At 30.9% G+C, this 18,326-nt stretch overlaps 3 protein-coding genes across 3 annotated transcripts; all 3 read right to left on the bottom strand.

Annotated features, from left to right (window-relative positions):
* Positions 1–7,179: 7,179 nt before the first annotated feature.
* LOC110660690 (B3 domain-containing transcription factor VRN1) lies at positions 7,180–9,953 on the bottom strand. The gene is made up of 6 exons (XM_021819064.2): positions 9,214–9,953; positions 8,697–9,060; positions 8,458–8,612; positions 7,928–8,267; positions 7,692–7,843; positions 7,180–7,496 (listed from the first exon to the last, which is right to left on the bottom strand). The coding sequence occupies exons 1-6, from the start codon at positions 9,295–9,297 to the stop codon at positions 7,245–7,247; spliced, it is 1,347 nt and encodes a 448-aa protein (XP_021674756.2). The 5' UTR covers positions 9,298–9,953; the 3' UTR covers positions 7,180–7,244.
* A 433-nt stretch (positions 9,954–10,386) lies between these two features.
* On the bottom strand, positions 10,387–13,195 carry LOC110640178 (B3 domain-containing transcription factor VRN1). The gene is made up of 4 exons (XM_021791383.2): positions 12,722–13,195; positions 11,942–12,494; positions 11,523–11,686; positions 10,387–10,794 (listed from the first exon to the last, which is right to left on the bottom strand). The coding sequence occupies exons 1-4, from the start codon at positions 12,833–12,835 to the stop codon at positions 10,552–10,554; spliced, it is 1,074 nt and encodes a 357-aa protein (XP_021647075.2). The 5' UTR covers positions 12,836–13,195; the 3' UTR covers positions 10,387–10,551.
* Positions 13,196–14,570: 1,375 nt separating this feature from the next.
* On the bottom strand, positions 14,571–16,474 carry LOC110640163 (transcription termination factor MTERF15, mitochondrial). The gene has a single exon (XM_021791367.2). The coding sequence runs from the start codon at positions 16,175–16,177 to the stop codon at positions 14,981–14,983; it is 1,197 nt and encodes a 398-aa protein (XP_021647059.2). The 5' UTR covers positions 16,178–16,474; the 3' UTR covers positions 14,571–14,980.
* Positions 16,475–18,326: the final 1,852 nt, after the last annotated feature.

Raw genomic sequence — 18,326 nt, 5'->3', positions numbered from 1 at the left:
TGTCCACACTTTATTTTTTTCAAATTGATTTAGTTCCTCTTGCATAACAAGAAGCCAATTCTCATCATTTTGAGCATCATCATATGTTTTGGTATTTTGGTAAACTGTTTTCATTTAGCATTGTTCTTGTCATTTCTTGCAAAGATCTATTTTTCCTTTTGATAACTCCATTTTGTTGTGGAGTTCTAGGAGCTGAAAAAGTATGATAAATACCATTTTGAGAACAGAAATTTTCAAACAAACTATTTTCAAATTCCTTTCCATGATCACTCCTAAAAAATGTAATGCAATAGCCTTTTTCATTTTGAATTATTTTGTAAAAAGATTTAAATACATCAAAAGTTTTATCTTTATGAACAAGAAAGAAAGTCCATGTGAGTCTTTAAAAATCATCAATAATTACAAATGTGTATGCCTTGCCTCCTAGACTTCTATGTGTGATTGGACCAAAAAGATTAAGATGCAATAACTCCAATGGTCTAGATGTAGTTACAACATTTTTTGATTTAAAAGATGATTTTGCATGCTTACCAAGTGCACATGCTTTGCATTGAAATTCTTTTTCAAAACTTAACTTTGGAAGGCCTCTAGCAAGATTTCTTCTAGAAAGTTTAAAAAGTGTACTCATGCTAGCATGTCCTAATTTTCTATGCCACAACCATGCACTATCATTAAGAGTCATAAAGCATGTTTCACAATTTTCTTCAAGACTTGTTAAATCAAGTAGGTAAATATTATCTATTCTAGCACCAGCAAACATAACATTATTTCCATGAATCTCACAGTGTGTAGGAGTAAAAATGACTTTAAAACCATTATCACAAAGTTGACTAACACTTAAAAGATTATATTTTAAACCTTGTACTAATGCAAGGATTTTTACCAATAGTTCCATATCCAATGATCTTAGCTTTACTTTTATCACCAAATTTGACATAACCTTCTTCTTTTAAAGTAAGAGAGGAGAATTTACATTTATTTCCTGTCATGTGCCTAGAGCAGCCACTATCTATGTACCAGTATTCTGTTTCCAGCATACTCCTTAGGCAGACCTGAAATCAGTTAACTGTCCTTAGGTACCCAAGCAACTTTGGGTCCTTGTATGTTAGTAATATTAGGTAGGGTTCCTTTAGGCACCCACACTTTCTTTGCCTTAAAGGTTCATTTCCTAATAGGACAAGCATTAATCATATGACCTTTATTATTGCAATAAAAGCATGTAATATTTGGTTGAGAGGAAGATGAAGCTTTAACAAAATAATGTTTGTATTTTCCATATTTCATAAATCCATCATAACCAATTCCAAATTTTTCATTTGTGGATCTTTGATTCCCAAGAAGTACATCAAGTGTTTCTTTTCCTTTAGTAAATTTAGTTAAATCTCTTGTCAAAGATTCAATTTTTGCTTTCAGAATTCTGTTTTTCTCAAGAAGTTGTTTACAAACTTCTTTTGATTTTTGAAGCTCATCATTAACTTCTTTAAACAACTTCATTTGAGATTTGTAAAATTCATTTTCCTTTAAAACTATACTCAAAGAAATATTTTCTGATCTTAAAGCACAATTTTCATGTATCAAAATTTTGCATTTCTTTTTAAAAGATCTATATTTCTCACATGTCTTAACAAATGTAAGTTCTAACTCATCAATATTAGAAGTTTCAAGATTTACCTCATTATCACTATCTTCAATGTGTGAGCTTTCACTTTTTTCTTCAATTGCCATCACACAAGTGTTTGCAACATCTTTGTCACTTGTGTCATTATTTGATAAAGAGTCACTATCACTCCATGTTGCTGCCGTTTCCTTTTTTCTTTTATTATTTCTAAACTTGTTTTTCTTCTTCAATGTAGGACACTTTGGCTTAATGTGACCTGGTTTGTTACACTCATAACAAATAATTTCACTTGAGTGATTTGGATGTTAGTAGTATGTCCTAAAGCATATCATTTAGTATGTATCTTGTATATATTTTATTAATAAAAGGCATTTTCACTTTTCCATTTACATAATATATTTATGTGTAATAGAAAAGGTCCATTGATATTTGGTTAGAAATATTATTCTTAAGTTGTTAAGAATATGAGTGACATTATTTCTAGCACAGAGTATCATAAATAGGTTCACAATCGAGGAATCTTCACAATAAGGACATGACTTATCCAGAAAGATTGTAATCATGTTTGTTCCCAAGTTATTTATATGAGATGTAAATAAGATGGAATGGTAAATCTCATGCCATATAACAAACATGATAGGCACTTATACATGATAAGTAGGCCGAATCAGTGACATTTATAACAAGCACATGGAGTTTACTCTTGTCAACGTATTGTCATAAATCATATCAGTGCATATAATCTTTAGACCTGAGATAGCACAGTTATCTTGTATATAGGTGGTTTGAGTTTGATACTGCTTTCATACTTGTACTATGTATAGGTATATGGGCATGTGTTAGCTCCTACTAGTTATATATGGAGGTAGGTATTGATCAAGATGGAATCTATTCCTCTAAGTAAATAGGGATAGAATCCTATATTCATTTAATTATTCTTGATGTTTCAAGTTCCTAGCCAGGACAGATAGATTTAATCAGAAAAGAGTTTCTGATGAAAAAATCTTTTAATCAAGAACTGGAATTAAAAGAGGACATAATATTCATAGCAAATGGGGTTTGACATAAACCATGACTCTAGCTTGAGTTGAGATTTTGTAACAGAGAAATTCTAGTGCATGGTAATATATGATTATAGGTTCATTTAAGGTAAACCTTATTACTAATTGGGTGGCCATGGCATGCTATGCTAGGTATTAACCATGGTCTATGAGGTGCATAAAATGATTTAGAGAAATCATTTATGGTAAGAAAGAGTTCTGATGATATTAAGAGTTGATATCATGTCTCATTGCCAATTAGTGATGAGCTTAGTAAGTCACACATATACACAAGCAATCACCAAATTAAATATGATTTAATTAATTAATTAAAGAGTTTAATTGTTAATTAAATAGGTTTGGTTTGCAATTAGATTGCAAAGTCCCTAGCATGGCTTGAAACCAAATCTAGGTTATTGGATGTATAGTATAAGTTAAATTTATATTTAAAGTGTTTAAATATGAATTTAATTAATGAGAAATTAATTAATAAAGATTAATTAATTGATTTATATTTGATATGAATTGATTGGAAGAAGAGAAATAATTATTTTGGGTTGAGAACTCAAAATTAAGACACAGGGGCATTTTGGTCATTTCACAGGGTGACATGTGGCACCATGAGATGGTGACACATGGCACTACACATAAGCTTGCCAAATGTCTTTTAATCATGTAAGATGATTAAAATTAAGATTAAATATAGGTTTGACACTTGGCACAATGTAATTGGGTCAATTAAACTTGAACCAATCAGAAGGTGACATGTAGCAAGGGTTTTAAGTGGTAACCTAACTATATAAGTGTTGTTATGAAAGAACAAATAACATAAGCTGCTGCCTCTTCTTTGTACCGCCACCTTGAAAGGCTTCTTCCTTCTCTTCTTCTTCATCTCTCATCTATTCCAAGAGATTAGCAAACAATCTCTTGAATTAAAAATACTAGAAATTGTTTCTAGTGTCTTGTTTACATCTTTAATCTCTTAAAAAGCAAAACTTGATTTTCTAATTAATAAAAAAAGCTTTAGAAGCTGTTTAAAGGCTGCCATAGGTGATCTTGGTGTGGACAAGCTAGAGGGACAACATCTGGTGTCCTAAAGACGCATCCCAAAGATACAAATATACTGCAGTGCATCAAGATGTTAGTGTATTTGTTCTTGATTTAATCTAGGGTTCTAAAATTAATCTGATTAATTCTAAAATCTTAAATGGCAAATACAGATCCAAAGACATATTAAAAGAGTTTTAATATGTTGTTTATCGTTAAAATCAAATAGAAAAAAAATAAATCTTGTATGATGCATGTGACCCTAGGTGAAAATTTTTGAATTCAATGGTATAAACATGTGTTTTTCATGCTTCCACTCCTTCATTGGAGTCTTTGGAGCATATTTCTTTGTGAACTTCTTGTATTTGCTTCCACCTTTTCTAAATGCCTTTTTAAACCTTTTGACTATCATAGCTATATCTTCATCATCATCACTTGAAGCACTTGAGTTATCACTTGAACTAGCTTTGAAAGCAACACTTTTCTTTTTCTCATCAACCTTTTCGGATATGAAGGCTATAGCTTTCTTTTTCTTATGATCACCTTCATTTTCATCTTTCTTGTGAATCATCTCATGTGCAATGAGAGAACCAATTAGCTCATCGTAGGTGTACTTTCTGAAATCCTTGGTGTCTTGAATAACAGTGGTCATTGCTTTTCATGACTTTGGAAGAGATCTCAAAATTTCTTTACAAGTTCTTGTTCCTCAAATTTCTTTCCAAGAGCCTTAAAAAGATTGACAAGATCTGTGAATCTGGTACTAATTTCAACAATAGTTTCACTAGGTTTCATCTCAAATAACTCATAATCACGGATGAGGAGGTTTGCCTTTGATTCTTTCACCACATCGGTTCCTTCATATGTGACTTCTAATTTGTCCCATATTTCTTTTGCAGTTTGACAACCTGAAATACGATTATACTCATTAATATCAAGAGCCTAATGAAGAATGTTAATAGCTTTGGCATTTGTAAAAATTTTCCTCCAATCATTGTCATCAAATTTAACTTCAGCTTTAGGAATTTGCACAATTCCTTCACTAGTTTTATAAGGAATATAATAACCATCTTTAATTATTCTCCAAGCATCAATATCAACAGATTGTATAAAGTTTCTCATTCTAGTTTTCCAAAAGGAGTAATTTGTGCCATTAAGAAGTGGTGGTCTAGTGATTGAATAACCTTCTACTAAGGGAGCAGGTATACCAGCAGAGTTACTGGATGAACCAGCCATGTGTATGGATCACTCTCAGGTGTTTAATCCTCAAGCAAGAGAGACAAGTTCTGATACCAAATTGATGTCCCAAAATATGTCCAAGAGGGGGGTGAATTGGACTTAAAACAAATTTTCGGTTCTTACTCAAAACCTTTGAAAAATTGCAGCTTAGTTCAACCTAATTTTTCTACTGTGAAATGTGTGTGTGATACTGCTTGAATAATTAATTTATGCAGAGTTGGCTCATAAGCATTCAGTATACTAATCTAATAGAATATATTGGCACTCAGTAAAAATTTCAATAATCTGAATAAAATTACAGCACAGCAAATAGAGCAGTAAATAGAATATATCAGTTGACAGCAGATACAGCAGTAGGCAAATTATCTCAGATATCAGCAGATTCAACAGTAAATAAATTATCTCAGTTTGCAACAGAGTTAACAATAAACAGTATCAATTTTCAACTCAGCAAAAATACTTCAACCACAAAATAAAAATGCATAAATTTAAAGATTAAGGATTGAGAAAATTGAACATTTAGTTCTTATAGTGGTTCGGCCAAAACTAGCCTACATCCACTCTTTTATATATCCCACTTTGAGTCTTCACTCCACTAATCTTCTCTTTTAAAGGCAAAAGACAAAAGTCTTTTACAAATTTTCACACAAAAGCTTTTACAAGTATTTTCACACTTCTACCAAGTGTTATTCCGAACACTTTTCACAACCAAGCTTCAATAGGTACTTGTATGACCTCTCATAAATGCTAAGAAGGTGTTTAAAACTCAATCTCACTCAATACAACAGAATCTATAAAGAAGAGATGAGTAGGTAAGTCAATGATGAGCAATAAAAATAATTTGAGCACTTTGAATGAAAGTTTTAATGATCTTAAAAAGTTAGGAACAGTAGAGAGACTTTCATTAAGTGCAAAATGACTAAGGATAGGTGTATTTATAGCTTTGGAATGTTTCTGACCGTTTGAGAACTTATTTGAACGTTACAATTTCAAATTTCAAGAAAATAGCCTTTATTTTATCGTTTTCTGTAATGTTATGCAGAGTTGAGACAGTTAGCATACTAGAACAAGTAGCAAACCAGTTAGCATACCAGGAAACCTTTTCTGCATAACTTTGAAAACTTTAAAACTTTACACCAAATTATAATAAAATACTTTTAGGCCATTGATAATTCAAAAATAAGTTTTGAAAACTTAGGATAAGAATTTGAGAGATTAAAAATAAGTACCATTGGCTTCTACTCCTCAAATCTTTTCACAAGCAATCATAAAAGTTTAAACTTACTTCTATATAACACGTACCTTCAAATTTGATCTTCAATGCACCCTTGGAAGGTAACTTTTTCTTTCTTCTTTGTCTTTGATTCATCTTGTGTTATCTTAAGATGTCAACCTTTCTTTAAAATACAAGTTCATCATCAACTCCATGAATCTTTTTCTTTAATCTTAAAGAAGTACAACACTTAAAATAAGGTTAGTTTGATTCTAGTTGAGTTTTGTTATCATCAAAATCTATGCTCCTTTAAGCTCATGGGGTCAACAATATCCATATAATTATGTTTTTTCTTTCTAATCAATCTAATACACTATTATTCTCTTACATTACTCTAACTTGACCATTGGAGGGTACTTAACAGGTCTATACTTTTATTTTCTTAGAGCTTCTAAGTATCTTGCGTGAAACCAAGAAACAGCTCAACAGCTACTTGCTTTTTGTGCGATGGCTGTACTGTACCTCCATATCAAACCAGGACAAAGGAATGGTGGGCGAGTTTTAACTTTCAACTACTCCTTTCTGCTGCTTTAAGAGATCAAATTGCATTATTTAAATATAAAGAATAAAGTATGAGTGAACTTAAAATTTAAAGACTGAATATGAAAATTCTAAATGTGTGATTTATCTAATTTCATTTTATTTTAATCATCTTAGTTTTACCAAATTTCAGGGGAAATTTTTTGAATTGCAATAATTACTTCCTGATTAATAATTACCCTTAAGCCTGCAGGCAGTATCCTACCAGTTAACGTGTCTTCAATTTTTAATGTGTTCTGCAATTCCTTTTTGTTTGTTTTACAATTAGAGTTACTAGCTTCACCATTTCTTGATTTGTGCACGTCATCCTTGCGCAAAGGGCCATGCTAATCTTTTCTATATATCCCAAAGGGACTTTCTAATCTTTTTTTTTAGTGTTCATTGAAGTGAATAGTTGAAATGAAAGGGAAGATAATTCTGACAGATAGCAGTAATAAGCATTCATAGACAGTTGTTCTCCAAAATAGATAACAGAAAATTAGCCACACAATCAATCATTTAACTTAGCATATCTGAATATGAGAACATTCAGCACATTCCTCTCAATCAACTCGAAGATACAAACATCTCCAGCTCCCAGAGAATTTTCCCTTGCAAATGCAGGCCAACCACCAGATAAAATAGCTAAGTGCTTATCTAAATACACATTCAATTTCACAGGCCACGACTTCTCAGCAACCTTTAGCAGCATAGTCTGTGATTCACACTCCATATATCTCTTGATAAAGCCAACAGGGACTCTCTGTGAAATTTGACAATTAATATAGTATCATGATAAATAATATAGGAGGCTATGATATATATATATATATATATATATATATATAAAATCTAATGCATGTTCTTGTACAGGAGAAACCTTGTGCATTTTTTGTTTCACAAGCAAAATCGAATCAAACAACAAACTACTGTGGCTTCATATTTATAAATTCCATACCGCATTTTGAAGCTGCCTTAAAACAACCTTGAAGTATGGATAGCTTGAGATGAAGCTGTTGTCAGCTTCATGAGCTCCACAAGTTTTTGAACATTTTGGCCATCCAGCCTGTCTGCTAATACCCTTCTCATCCTTGAACTGCTTCCTCTTTCCTACATTAAAGCAATTAACAGGCACTTTAATGGGGTCCTTGTTGCTCTGAATTAATAATTTGCAGGAAACCTCAAGCTTTATACCTTTGGATTGGTTGCCATTTCTGGTTGGATCATCACAAGAAATGTCATCTTGATCATCAGTTTCTTTCTTCTTGGGCTGTGGAGATTCTCCACCAAAATTTGGTGCACATCTGAATATGTTTACATTCAGCACATTCCTCTCAATCAACTCAAGAATGCAAACATCTCCAGCTTCTAGAGAATTTTCCCTTGCAAATGCACGCCAACCACCAGATAACATAGCTAATTTCCTATTTAAATACACATTCAATTTCACAGGCCATGATTTCTCAGCAACCTTTAGCATCATAGTCTGTGATTCACACTCCATATGTCCCCTGATCAAGCTAATGGGAACTCTCTGTGAAAATTGATAATTAATATAGTATCATGATGAATAATATATATAGGAGGCTATGATAAAAAAAATTAAAAAAAAAATCTAATGCATGGTCTTCCATAGGAGAAACCTTGTGCATTTTTGGTTTCACCATCAAAATCAAATCAAATATTAAACGACTGTGGCTGCTTCATATTTATAAATTCCATACCACATTGTGATGCTGTCTTAAAACAACCTTGAAGTATGGATAGCTTGAGATGAAGTCGCTGTCAGCAGCTTCATGAGCTCCACAAGTTTTTGAACATTTAGGCCTTCTTGCCTGCCTACTAATACCTTTCTCATCCTTGAACCGCTTTCTCTTTCCTACATTGAAGCAATTAACAGGTACCTAAATGGGGTCCTCCTTGTTCTGAATTAATAATTTGCAGGAAACCTCAAGCTTTATACCTTTGGAATGGTTGCCACAAGAAATGTCATCTTGATCATCAACTTCTTGCTTATTGGGCTGTGGAGATTCTCCATTAAAATTTGGCGTCCCTGAATGGAGTCTACTGCTTGAATACTCAGTCTCTACAGCGCTCTCATCAAATATGAACACATGGAAATGGCCATCTCTCTGGTATTGAAAAAGTACCAAGTGCCCATGTTTCAGAGTGTGATTCTCAGAAAATTCTGGCCAACCCTTTCCTAGCCAAACCTCATTCACATTCTTCAGCAACTCCACTTTCCATGAGGTTCCCGTGGGATCTTTAAGGATTATTGGACTTGATAAACAATTGCCATAATATTTCAGAAATTTTGAGGGAATCCTCTGTCAAAAAAACACCCAAAATAATAAAAGAAAAGAAAATCAGAAGTTGGGCATTTTTGACTAATTTAGGACCAAAGGGATCAAATAGAATGAAACCAGAAACCCAAGAAAAGGAAAAATAAAATAAAGTGATAAAGAAGAAAAGATGCTTACAAGTTTTCCTTCACGGATAGTATTTTCAAGAATTATCTTGAAAAAACAGGATGGTTTTCTTGTAACAGAGGAGGGAGGGGTCATTGTGAAATAGAACTGTCTCAATATTTCTGGTAGAGATTCTACGTTTATGCAGCCAAAGCGTTTTTTCTTATATTCTTTAATGAAGGACTCAGTACTCCATAAACATACCTTGGGACTACATGCAGAATCCTAAATCCTAGATAATGAGCAATCTTGGGGAATTACTAGGACCATACCAAGCACACAGGTCAATCCTGTTGCCTGGAGGCCAAACAATAAAAGCCACCGAGCATTTCAAGGGATAAAGATACAATTTCCCTCCCCCCTCCCCCTCTTCCTTTGGGATTTGCACAATTCATCATTCAGCAACCAGAACTTGGTTAAAGCTGCATGGATATAAAAGGCAGTGAACTATTAAATTTGAAAATATTAATTGTTTGACCAATTAATCAATGGTACCATTCTATTTTTACCTTTAGTGTGTTTTCCTCTAACTATTAAATGATACAAATTTCCAATTCATTGAAAGCTTTAGTGACTTGTGATTGAGGTGGCTAACAAATTTATTAAAAGATACATGGTTAGTTTTATCTTTTCACAAGAATTGGGAAAAAAAATTCAGCAATTTTAGTTTCTGAACTTTGTTAATGACAATATTCTAGTAACTTTTAAATTAGATGTAACGTTCTACAATTTCACTATGTTCTTTTCTCTTTTTTTTTCTTTCTTTTTTTTTTAAATGTGATGAATTATGAAATTAGTATAATTTAATTGAATTATTTAAAGTCTATTTGGCATTATTATTAGAGTTATTTTTGAGAAAAGCACCACCTTAAAAATGTTAATTAGAGAGTATTAAAAATTAATTCAAAATTAAATTTGACGCATTTTAATAATAGGAAATCCGAAACTACCTTTTTTTTTATTAGCATTTAAAGTGTTCTTCTAAAAAATGTCTTTTCTCTCCTCCGGCTTCAATCCCAAACAGGTCCTAAATGTATGAATTATAGGCACTAGCTACAGATCTCTACCAATTTATAAAAAAAATGGGGGAAGAAAATAATATCAGGGTTATCAGGTTATCACTCTGAAATTGCAATTTCTGATCTTTTCTTTTGAATTGTAAAACATCAATGCATAGAAATGAGATTTAGAAAACTCAAAAAGGTTATGCCAAGTGCTAATGACTCATGATGGAGTCCCAAAAATAGGCCATTTCCCCAACCAATTTAAAACTGAAAGTTACATTTTCTCATACATTGAGGATGAAAAGAAAGAGACTTCTGATAGCAAAGGGGCAATAGCAGCAACCAGTTAAGCACCACAAGGCCGCCTGAAAATGTGCACATTCATCATTCTCCTTCCAACCAGCTCAAAGATGCATATGTCTCCTTTCTTCAGACAATTTTCCCTCACAAACACAGGCCAACCACCACAAAGTTGACCTGATCTTTTACTAACATACAAATTCACAAGCCATGTTTTTTCTGCAACCTTAAGCCCCACAGTATGAGTTTCACATTTCATATGCTCCCGGATAAAGGTAATAGGTATTCTCTGCTCAATGTTGACATTGCAAAAGTATCACCAATAAATAAAAGGTTATGATAAAAATAAATAAATAAATAAAGTATAGTATATACTAATGCTCATGGAATATAACCGAATAGGAATGGAACATATGGACTTGTTTGGTTCATAGAATGGAAAGGGGCAGGAATGGAATAGCTATTCTTCACTTATATTTTGAATTTATATCATACTCATTTAAAAAATATTTATTATGTATAATAATAGTGCACATTTTAAAATTTAATATAAAATTGTTATTCCATGATATGGTTTTCCACATTTAAATTTTTAACCAAATCTAGGAATAGCTATTCAAGATGGGATAGCTATTCTATTTCCATCCTATTCCATGTTATTCTGTGAGCCAAACAAAGCCTAGATTCCATAGCCACAAAATAGTTATTTCAATAAAAAATAAATGAGATTCTATAATAGCTATTCTATGAAATAATATTTCTCAATTAAATTATAAACCAAAGAGAGGAATTAATATTCTGTTCCCATTCTATTTTATCCTCTAAACTAAATGAAGCTTTGGTATAAACAGAGAGCAGCTAAGGACATGCCACACCTAAAAGTCTAATTCATGGTGGAACCTAAAGCTGATGCATGTTCATCACTATCCAAATGAAATAAAAAATCTGAAGTCTAAACTTCTCTAGGAGTATTAAGATGGATCAGTAAGATGAAGTATCTTTAACTAAATGTCTTACCAAATAGAGAGGCCCTTTACGATATGCATCCATAATGACCTTGAGATATGGGTAGCTTGAGGTAAATTTGTTGGCAGCTTCAAGAGCTGTAGAAACATTTGAACTTGAAGGCCTTCCAGCTTGCTTACCAACACTCTTTTCACTCCTCGATTCGTTGGACTTTACTGTATTATATCCATTTAAAAGCAAACTAATCTCATATTTATGAACTAATCATGTCGGGAACAAAGTTCTCAAGCATCAAATAGATTCTAGAGTAGCATAAGGACATTCTGTTTTAATTGTTAAGCAATCCTGCTTGCATTTAATTTTATCATCTAATTAAGAATAAGCACATCTATTAAAACAGGATAAAAAAAAAAAAAAACAAAAGATTTCTTTTGGTCAATAAGCTAAATAAGAAGCAAAAAAAAAAAAACCTCTGAATTCTTGAGTGGAGCAATCTGAATCCTCAATCTGTATGGGTGTGGATTGGTTGCTTGTGGACCCATTATTTAGTGCTTTACTCTTTAAATCCTCTTCATTTTCTTGCTTCTTGGTATCTCTCCCTGAATGGATATCCCTGCCAGGACACTCAATCTCTACAGCATAATCTGAATCCTCAATCTGTATAGGCGTGGATTGGTTGCCTTTCGACCCATAGTTTTGTGCTTTACTCTTTAAATCCCCCACGTTTTCTTGCTTCTTGGTCTCTTTCCCTGAATGGATATCCCTGCCTGGATACTCAATCTCTACAGCACTCATGTCAAATATAAGCACACTGAAATTGCATTCTCCTTCATATTTAAACAGTAACAAATGCCCATGCTTCAGGGAGTGATACTCTGAAAATTCTTGCCAACCCTTTTCAAGCCAAACATCATCCCCATTCTTTAACAACTCTACTTGCCACGTGTTGCCAGTAGGAATCTCAAGGATCATTGGACTTGATAAACAATTCCCATATTTCTTCACAAACTTTATCGGAATCCGCTGATAGAACATCAATCAAATTTTAATTTTGTAGCCATTAAAGTACAGTAGTACAAAAACACAAAACAGAATTTATCAAACTCTCACACCATTTTCCTTTCCCTTAAGAAATTACTTTGAAAGAATTGCCAATCGACAAAAATTTTCAGAAAAACAATATAATTCCATAATGGGTTTCTTTGCCCTACAGTTAAAAGAAAAGTGGAAGAAAGATTAAAGATACTTACAAGTCTTCCCTCAAGAGCAGTACTTTGAAGAATTATCTTGAAAAACTGGGGTATTTTTGCTGTGAGATTAAAATTATCATCCCTTCCTTTCAGTTGCAGACCTTGAGAACTCATTGTTGAATAGATTCAATACTGCTACCACACTAAACCAGCATGTAGCAAGAAAATTAAACTTGGCTCTTGGCACTGGACTCTGGAGGCAGCCGCCGCATGTATATACATCTTCCTACTCCGTGTATATCACCTAGACTTGACGAAGACCACTCTGATCCAGTCCTATTGGAGAGCAAATGATAACGGAATACTCTTATTCATACCATTTAAGATTGGATCAATCTCAAAGAATAGGTCGGTTAGCCAAAAACTCAAAATCCTCCTCCTCTTTTCTTGAATAAAGAGAAATCATAAATTTATTTATTTTCTTGGCTAATTGTAAACAAATTCAATTTAACACTTTATTTGAGAGAAGACAAAGAAAAAATTAAGTAAGATTTTTAAAAGGAAAATTTAGTAAAATGTTTAATTTGATATTGGGAAGTTTAATTTAGTATATTTTTAATTTTTTAAATTATTTTATAAATTTTAATTTAAATTAAATTAAATTCAAAAGTTTAAATTTGTGACTTATATTTTTTGATTTAAATAAAAAATAAAAAATTAAATTTCTTAATTTTTAACTAAATTTTACGATTCAAGTTCAATGTCTTTGATTTTATTGATTTTTAAGCTAAATTAAGGTTAAATTAAAATTTCTTATCTTGAACAAGATAAAAAATTGAAATTCTATAGAAAATTAAAAAAAAAAAAAAATACAAGTATAGCATGCCTTGTAACACGTATAAATGTTATTAGAAGAAAGTAAAAACGCCTCATTCAAACCTATTAAACATTATTTAAAGTATTATTTAATTTGCAGATTAAAAATCAAAGAAACGTTAAGAATCATTTACTCCAACACACAACCTCTTAAACCATATAAATCCCCCTTGAATTTTTTATTAGTAACTCCAAGAATTTTGAGATTATCAACAAACATGGAAGTTCCTAACAAATTTTCCATCATCATAGCAATGTTCTTGGGTACTGAAGTATTTCTAATCTGTCCAGGGCTCACAGCTGCTGTTGATTTTGGTGTTGCTGCAACATTGCAGGAGCCAGTTAGAAGGGCAGGTTTGTTCAAGTTCTTGGATGAATGTTCTAAGGATAATACTCCAACGTGCGGGAAAGAGATGAGATATTTGGAGCAATTTTTGGGAGTGAAATTGTTACTGATGAATGCTGCATCACCTGCTGCTTCAGGTGATTTCGAGGAAAATTAGCCTGGAATGGATTCGTCAAGAATGTGTAACTCATAAATAATTCTAATATAAAAATCATATAATATGTTTAAATAAAAATAAAGGATTTTACATTTCTTAATCTTGGAAACAACATTAATTATTTTCATTGAAGCAGGATTACCCCCGTTATAATTGGTTATTGGATTAGTGAACCTTCCTGCAACTATCCATAGAAACCCATTTCACTTTTCACATAACCAATGGCATATTTGATGGCTCCTTCAATCTCCCCCCTTTGACTTTTTTGTTTGTTTCCCAACACCAGTGAAGATGCCAGCAAATTATTAGGTGAATCCGGTACATGTGCATCCTTACTCATAAAACAGTGAGTTTCATCCTTCTACTTTCATTGTTTTCTTGCACTTGCACACCTAAATTCTCAACCTTTCTTAGAAAATCTTCACTGGTTCTGCAGGGGATTAACATTTATCAATCCTCCACTAGACTAGACAACATACTATACAAGTATATATATAAATCTGGATCATATATATAAGCAAGCGGCCATGTGTTGGTGTTGCACGTTTATAAAATAAGGCACAAAGTGCATAAAAGAGGATAGATAACATGAAAACTCCGGCAAATCATCAGGAAAAAGAAGATAGGACAGGTAAGCAAAACTTTTAATATTCTTAACTATGATTCATCATTATCAGATTGATGGCAGAGAGTTCTTCAATGAAAATAAGACACTGAACTGAAGCATTGGAAACCTTTAGAGCGCTGCAAGGCAGTTGAGTTATCCGGACCTATGACTTCCCTACCAATACCTCAAATATCTCTAATAAAATGAAGGTATGTAGTAAAACCACTTACAAGAGAACCACATTAGAGACAGTCTACAGCCAGCAGTTAAAAGTCCAATAAAGCTAAGCCGCAATTACCCAGCATCGGGTAAGGGGGAAACTACGGATGGTTTTTACTCAAATCCAAATCCAAATTCCACAATATTTATTTCTCCTCGGAAGATACTCAAGAGTTGAGGTACCTCTTCCTGATACTTTATCACAAACAAATCCAGGAAGTACTTCTCAGTGGCTGTCAACACAGTAGATAAATTAATATCTCCCTTGATCAAACCTTTCAATATCAAAACTTTTACAACTGAACACCTTGGAACAATCCTCTTCTCCAAACTATAACATAATACACTTGGAACTCTGGCAACATCTCCAGGCAGCCAACCCATCTTGTTCACAAGAAAATCCATGGTGTTTCTAATTTTCTTAATTGAGAAATTCATACACAAGGGAAACTTTCTGATAGCCAACCATATTTCATCTTCTGATAAGCCACAACTCCTATAAAACACTATCTTCCGCTCCCAGACATTAGGAAAAGACACAAATACCAGTGCATGTGCAAATGTAGACTTCAGAGGGTCAAATCCAATATCAATAACCTTGTTAACAAGTTGCCTAAATTTGGCAGGCTTCATGCATGCCACGGAAGGTTTATAGATCAACAAATAAGAGATGATAGATTGAGGCACTCCATTTTCTCTTAGGATTAATGAATTAACTGACAAATTCTCAGGCAATGAGGAAACAACAATCCCGTTTGAGCGCTTCAAAGCCTTGACCAATTTTTCATCAGAAATAAGTACACTTTTGAGGATATTATAGCAAGGAATGAGAAAATGTTCTAAGCTCCGGCACAATAAATCAGGGTTACCAGACAGCATCTGACCAAGATCTGAGATTGAAACACCAATTGAACGTAGAAACTCCAGTTTGGGCAAAAGGTTCGTCGTAGGATTGGCCAAAAGCAGCTGGGGTCTTCTCCTAATAAGCCTGGAGATGTGGTCTTTCGTGAACCCGTACTCTGTGAGAAGGCTAACCACTTCATCCGGTTTATCAGGGGATTCAAATTTTACCTTCTTAGATATAGATTCAGCAAATTCCAGGGCAAACCCACATGAGTTTACAAGATAAGACACTGCATAAGAATATTTCTTCTGTTTACAGTCCATAGATTTCAATAATGTTGACAGAGATCTAACACTAAATAATAACCCATCTTGCATACAACCAAGTTGGATTATGGAGCTTATCGGTGAAAACCTACAAGTAGGAACTGGTATTTGTAGTGTTCTTCTACAGAGAAACGCAATCATAATTGATTATGCTAGAACTTACAAGTGAGCGTAAACCTTCTTATAGCTGGGTTCTACTGATTGCTTGATTTTTCAAATACTCTGTAGGTATCGAAACGCCATTTTGCCTCTTCTAAAAGTATATGTATCATAAATTCAGCAACTTGACAGGACTGGAGAGAGGCCGATATAGAGAGATGGATTGTGGGATGTTGGAGGGTTCAATTTTAGGGTTTATGCAGAGTATAGAGACGAGAGGTTGGGAAATTTTGAAGGATAAAACGCACCGTCTTGGCTCGGTGTAGCGAAACGGACCGTTTTGTCATTTTAGTTTTCATTAATCAGAATCTCATGATGATTCATTTTATCACTCATCTTAGCACCATGCCGCGCGCTGCGAGCTTATATTATTAAAAATTTATTTTATTTTATTTTTTCTATATACATATATGAAAATAATTATATTAGTATAAATATTTTTATTTATTTTAAATATTATTTATTTTATAAAAAATAATTTATATATAAAAAATATTTTTTAAAAAATAATTTATATATAAAAAATATTTTTTAAAAAATATTTTTTATAAAAAATATTTTTTATTATTTAATTATAATATTAAATTAATTATATGTATTTAATGCATGGTACATTTTTATGTCATGAATGTATAATTAATTTTATAATTAAATAAAATTATCAAAATTTAAAAAATAATATTTTTTAATAAAAAAAATATTTTCATTGATGTCTTAAAAGTTATACATATAAAAAAATATTTTTTATAAATAAATGGAGTGTTAATTATAAAAAAAATTAAATATTATAAAATAAGTGATAATAAAATTAAATTATAATTAAATATTTATAAATTATATTTTATACTAAATTTATAAAATATTTCAATCAATATATTTTGTATTTCATTAAGTATATAGTCATTGACAAATTTGTCACGTAAATTAGAGAAAAAATTTTAATATTTTATATTAAATATTTCTTGGCAATTAAAATTTTAAATATTAAAAAAATAAAATAAAATAATAAAAATACATGATGTGTTTTTTAATATTTTAAAATTTAATTATATATATATATATATATATATATATATTATTTTTTAATTTAATATTTAAAATTTTAATTATTATAATTTATAAATATATATTAATTATGATTAATTTTCACTAATATTTTAACGGCTATCTCGGTAAGAAAAATTAATATATTTGTATTTTGTGTTTTTTAATATTTTAAATTTTAATTATAAATATAACTCTATTTTTTATTTTAATATTAAAAATTTTAATTATTATAATTATAAATATATATTAATTATGATTAATTTTCATTAATATATTAACAGCTATTTCTGTAAAAAAAATATAAATCCTATTGCAATTGGCCTAAAATTATTTTTAGTTTCAAAATTAAATATTCTTTGGAAGAAAAAAGTGTTATTTTGCTTCAACACAATAATTAATTATGGTACAAAATTTTATAATTAAAATATTAAAAATTATCTTTTAAATTTATAATTAAAATCTTAGTATATGTTTCTTTTTTAAAAAAATAAAAAAAAAAATCTTTGTAAAATTTGATTTATCAAAAGTACCTTATTCTTGTGGGTTTAAATCTATAATATATATATTAGCACATTCTTTTTACTACTGCACTATTGGCCATAACTAATTAATTAGCGTAATAATTAAAATCTTAATATTTAATTTTAACACTTTCTTAAATTAATATTTACATTAATTAAAATTTAAATATTAAAAATCATAAAATAAAAAAAGTACAATGATATAATATAAATAATATAATTAGATTTTTAAAATAAAATAATTATAAATAAATATTAATTTTTAAATTTAAAAATATAAATATTATTTAGTTCAATTTAAAATTTTTAGAAAAAGAAAAATAAGAATACTAAAAAAGCTGTGCCCTTTGTTTTTTATATATATTGTTTATTTTTTAATATTTTATATTTTAAATTTTTATTATAAAATTTTATTAATAATAAAATTCTTAATTAATTATAACTTTATTTTAAGTGTTAATACATAAATTTTTAATAATAACTTTTATAATTTTGTATTTGATAAAAAAATATAAAAATCTATACAATTTATTTGATTAATATATTAGTTTATATTATTTATT

Source organism: Hevea brasiliensis, chromosome 8 (assembly GCF_030052815.1).
Source record: "Hevea brasiliensis isolate MT/VB/25A 57/8 chromosome 8, ASM3005281v1, whole genome shotgun sequence".
In the NCBI taxonomy this organism is placed as follows: Eukaryota; Viridiplantae; Streptophyta; class Magnoliopsida; order Malpighiales; family Euphorbiaceae; genus Hevea; species Hevea brasiliensis.
The sequence above is the reverse complement of the archived record's forward strand: the minus strand, read 5'-3'. Positions and strand labels throughout refer to the sequence as shown.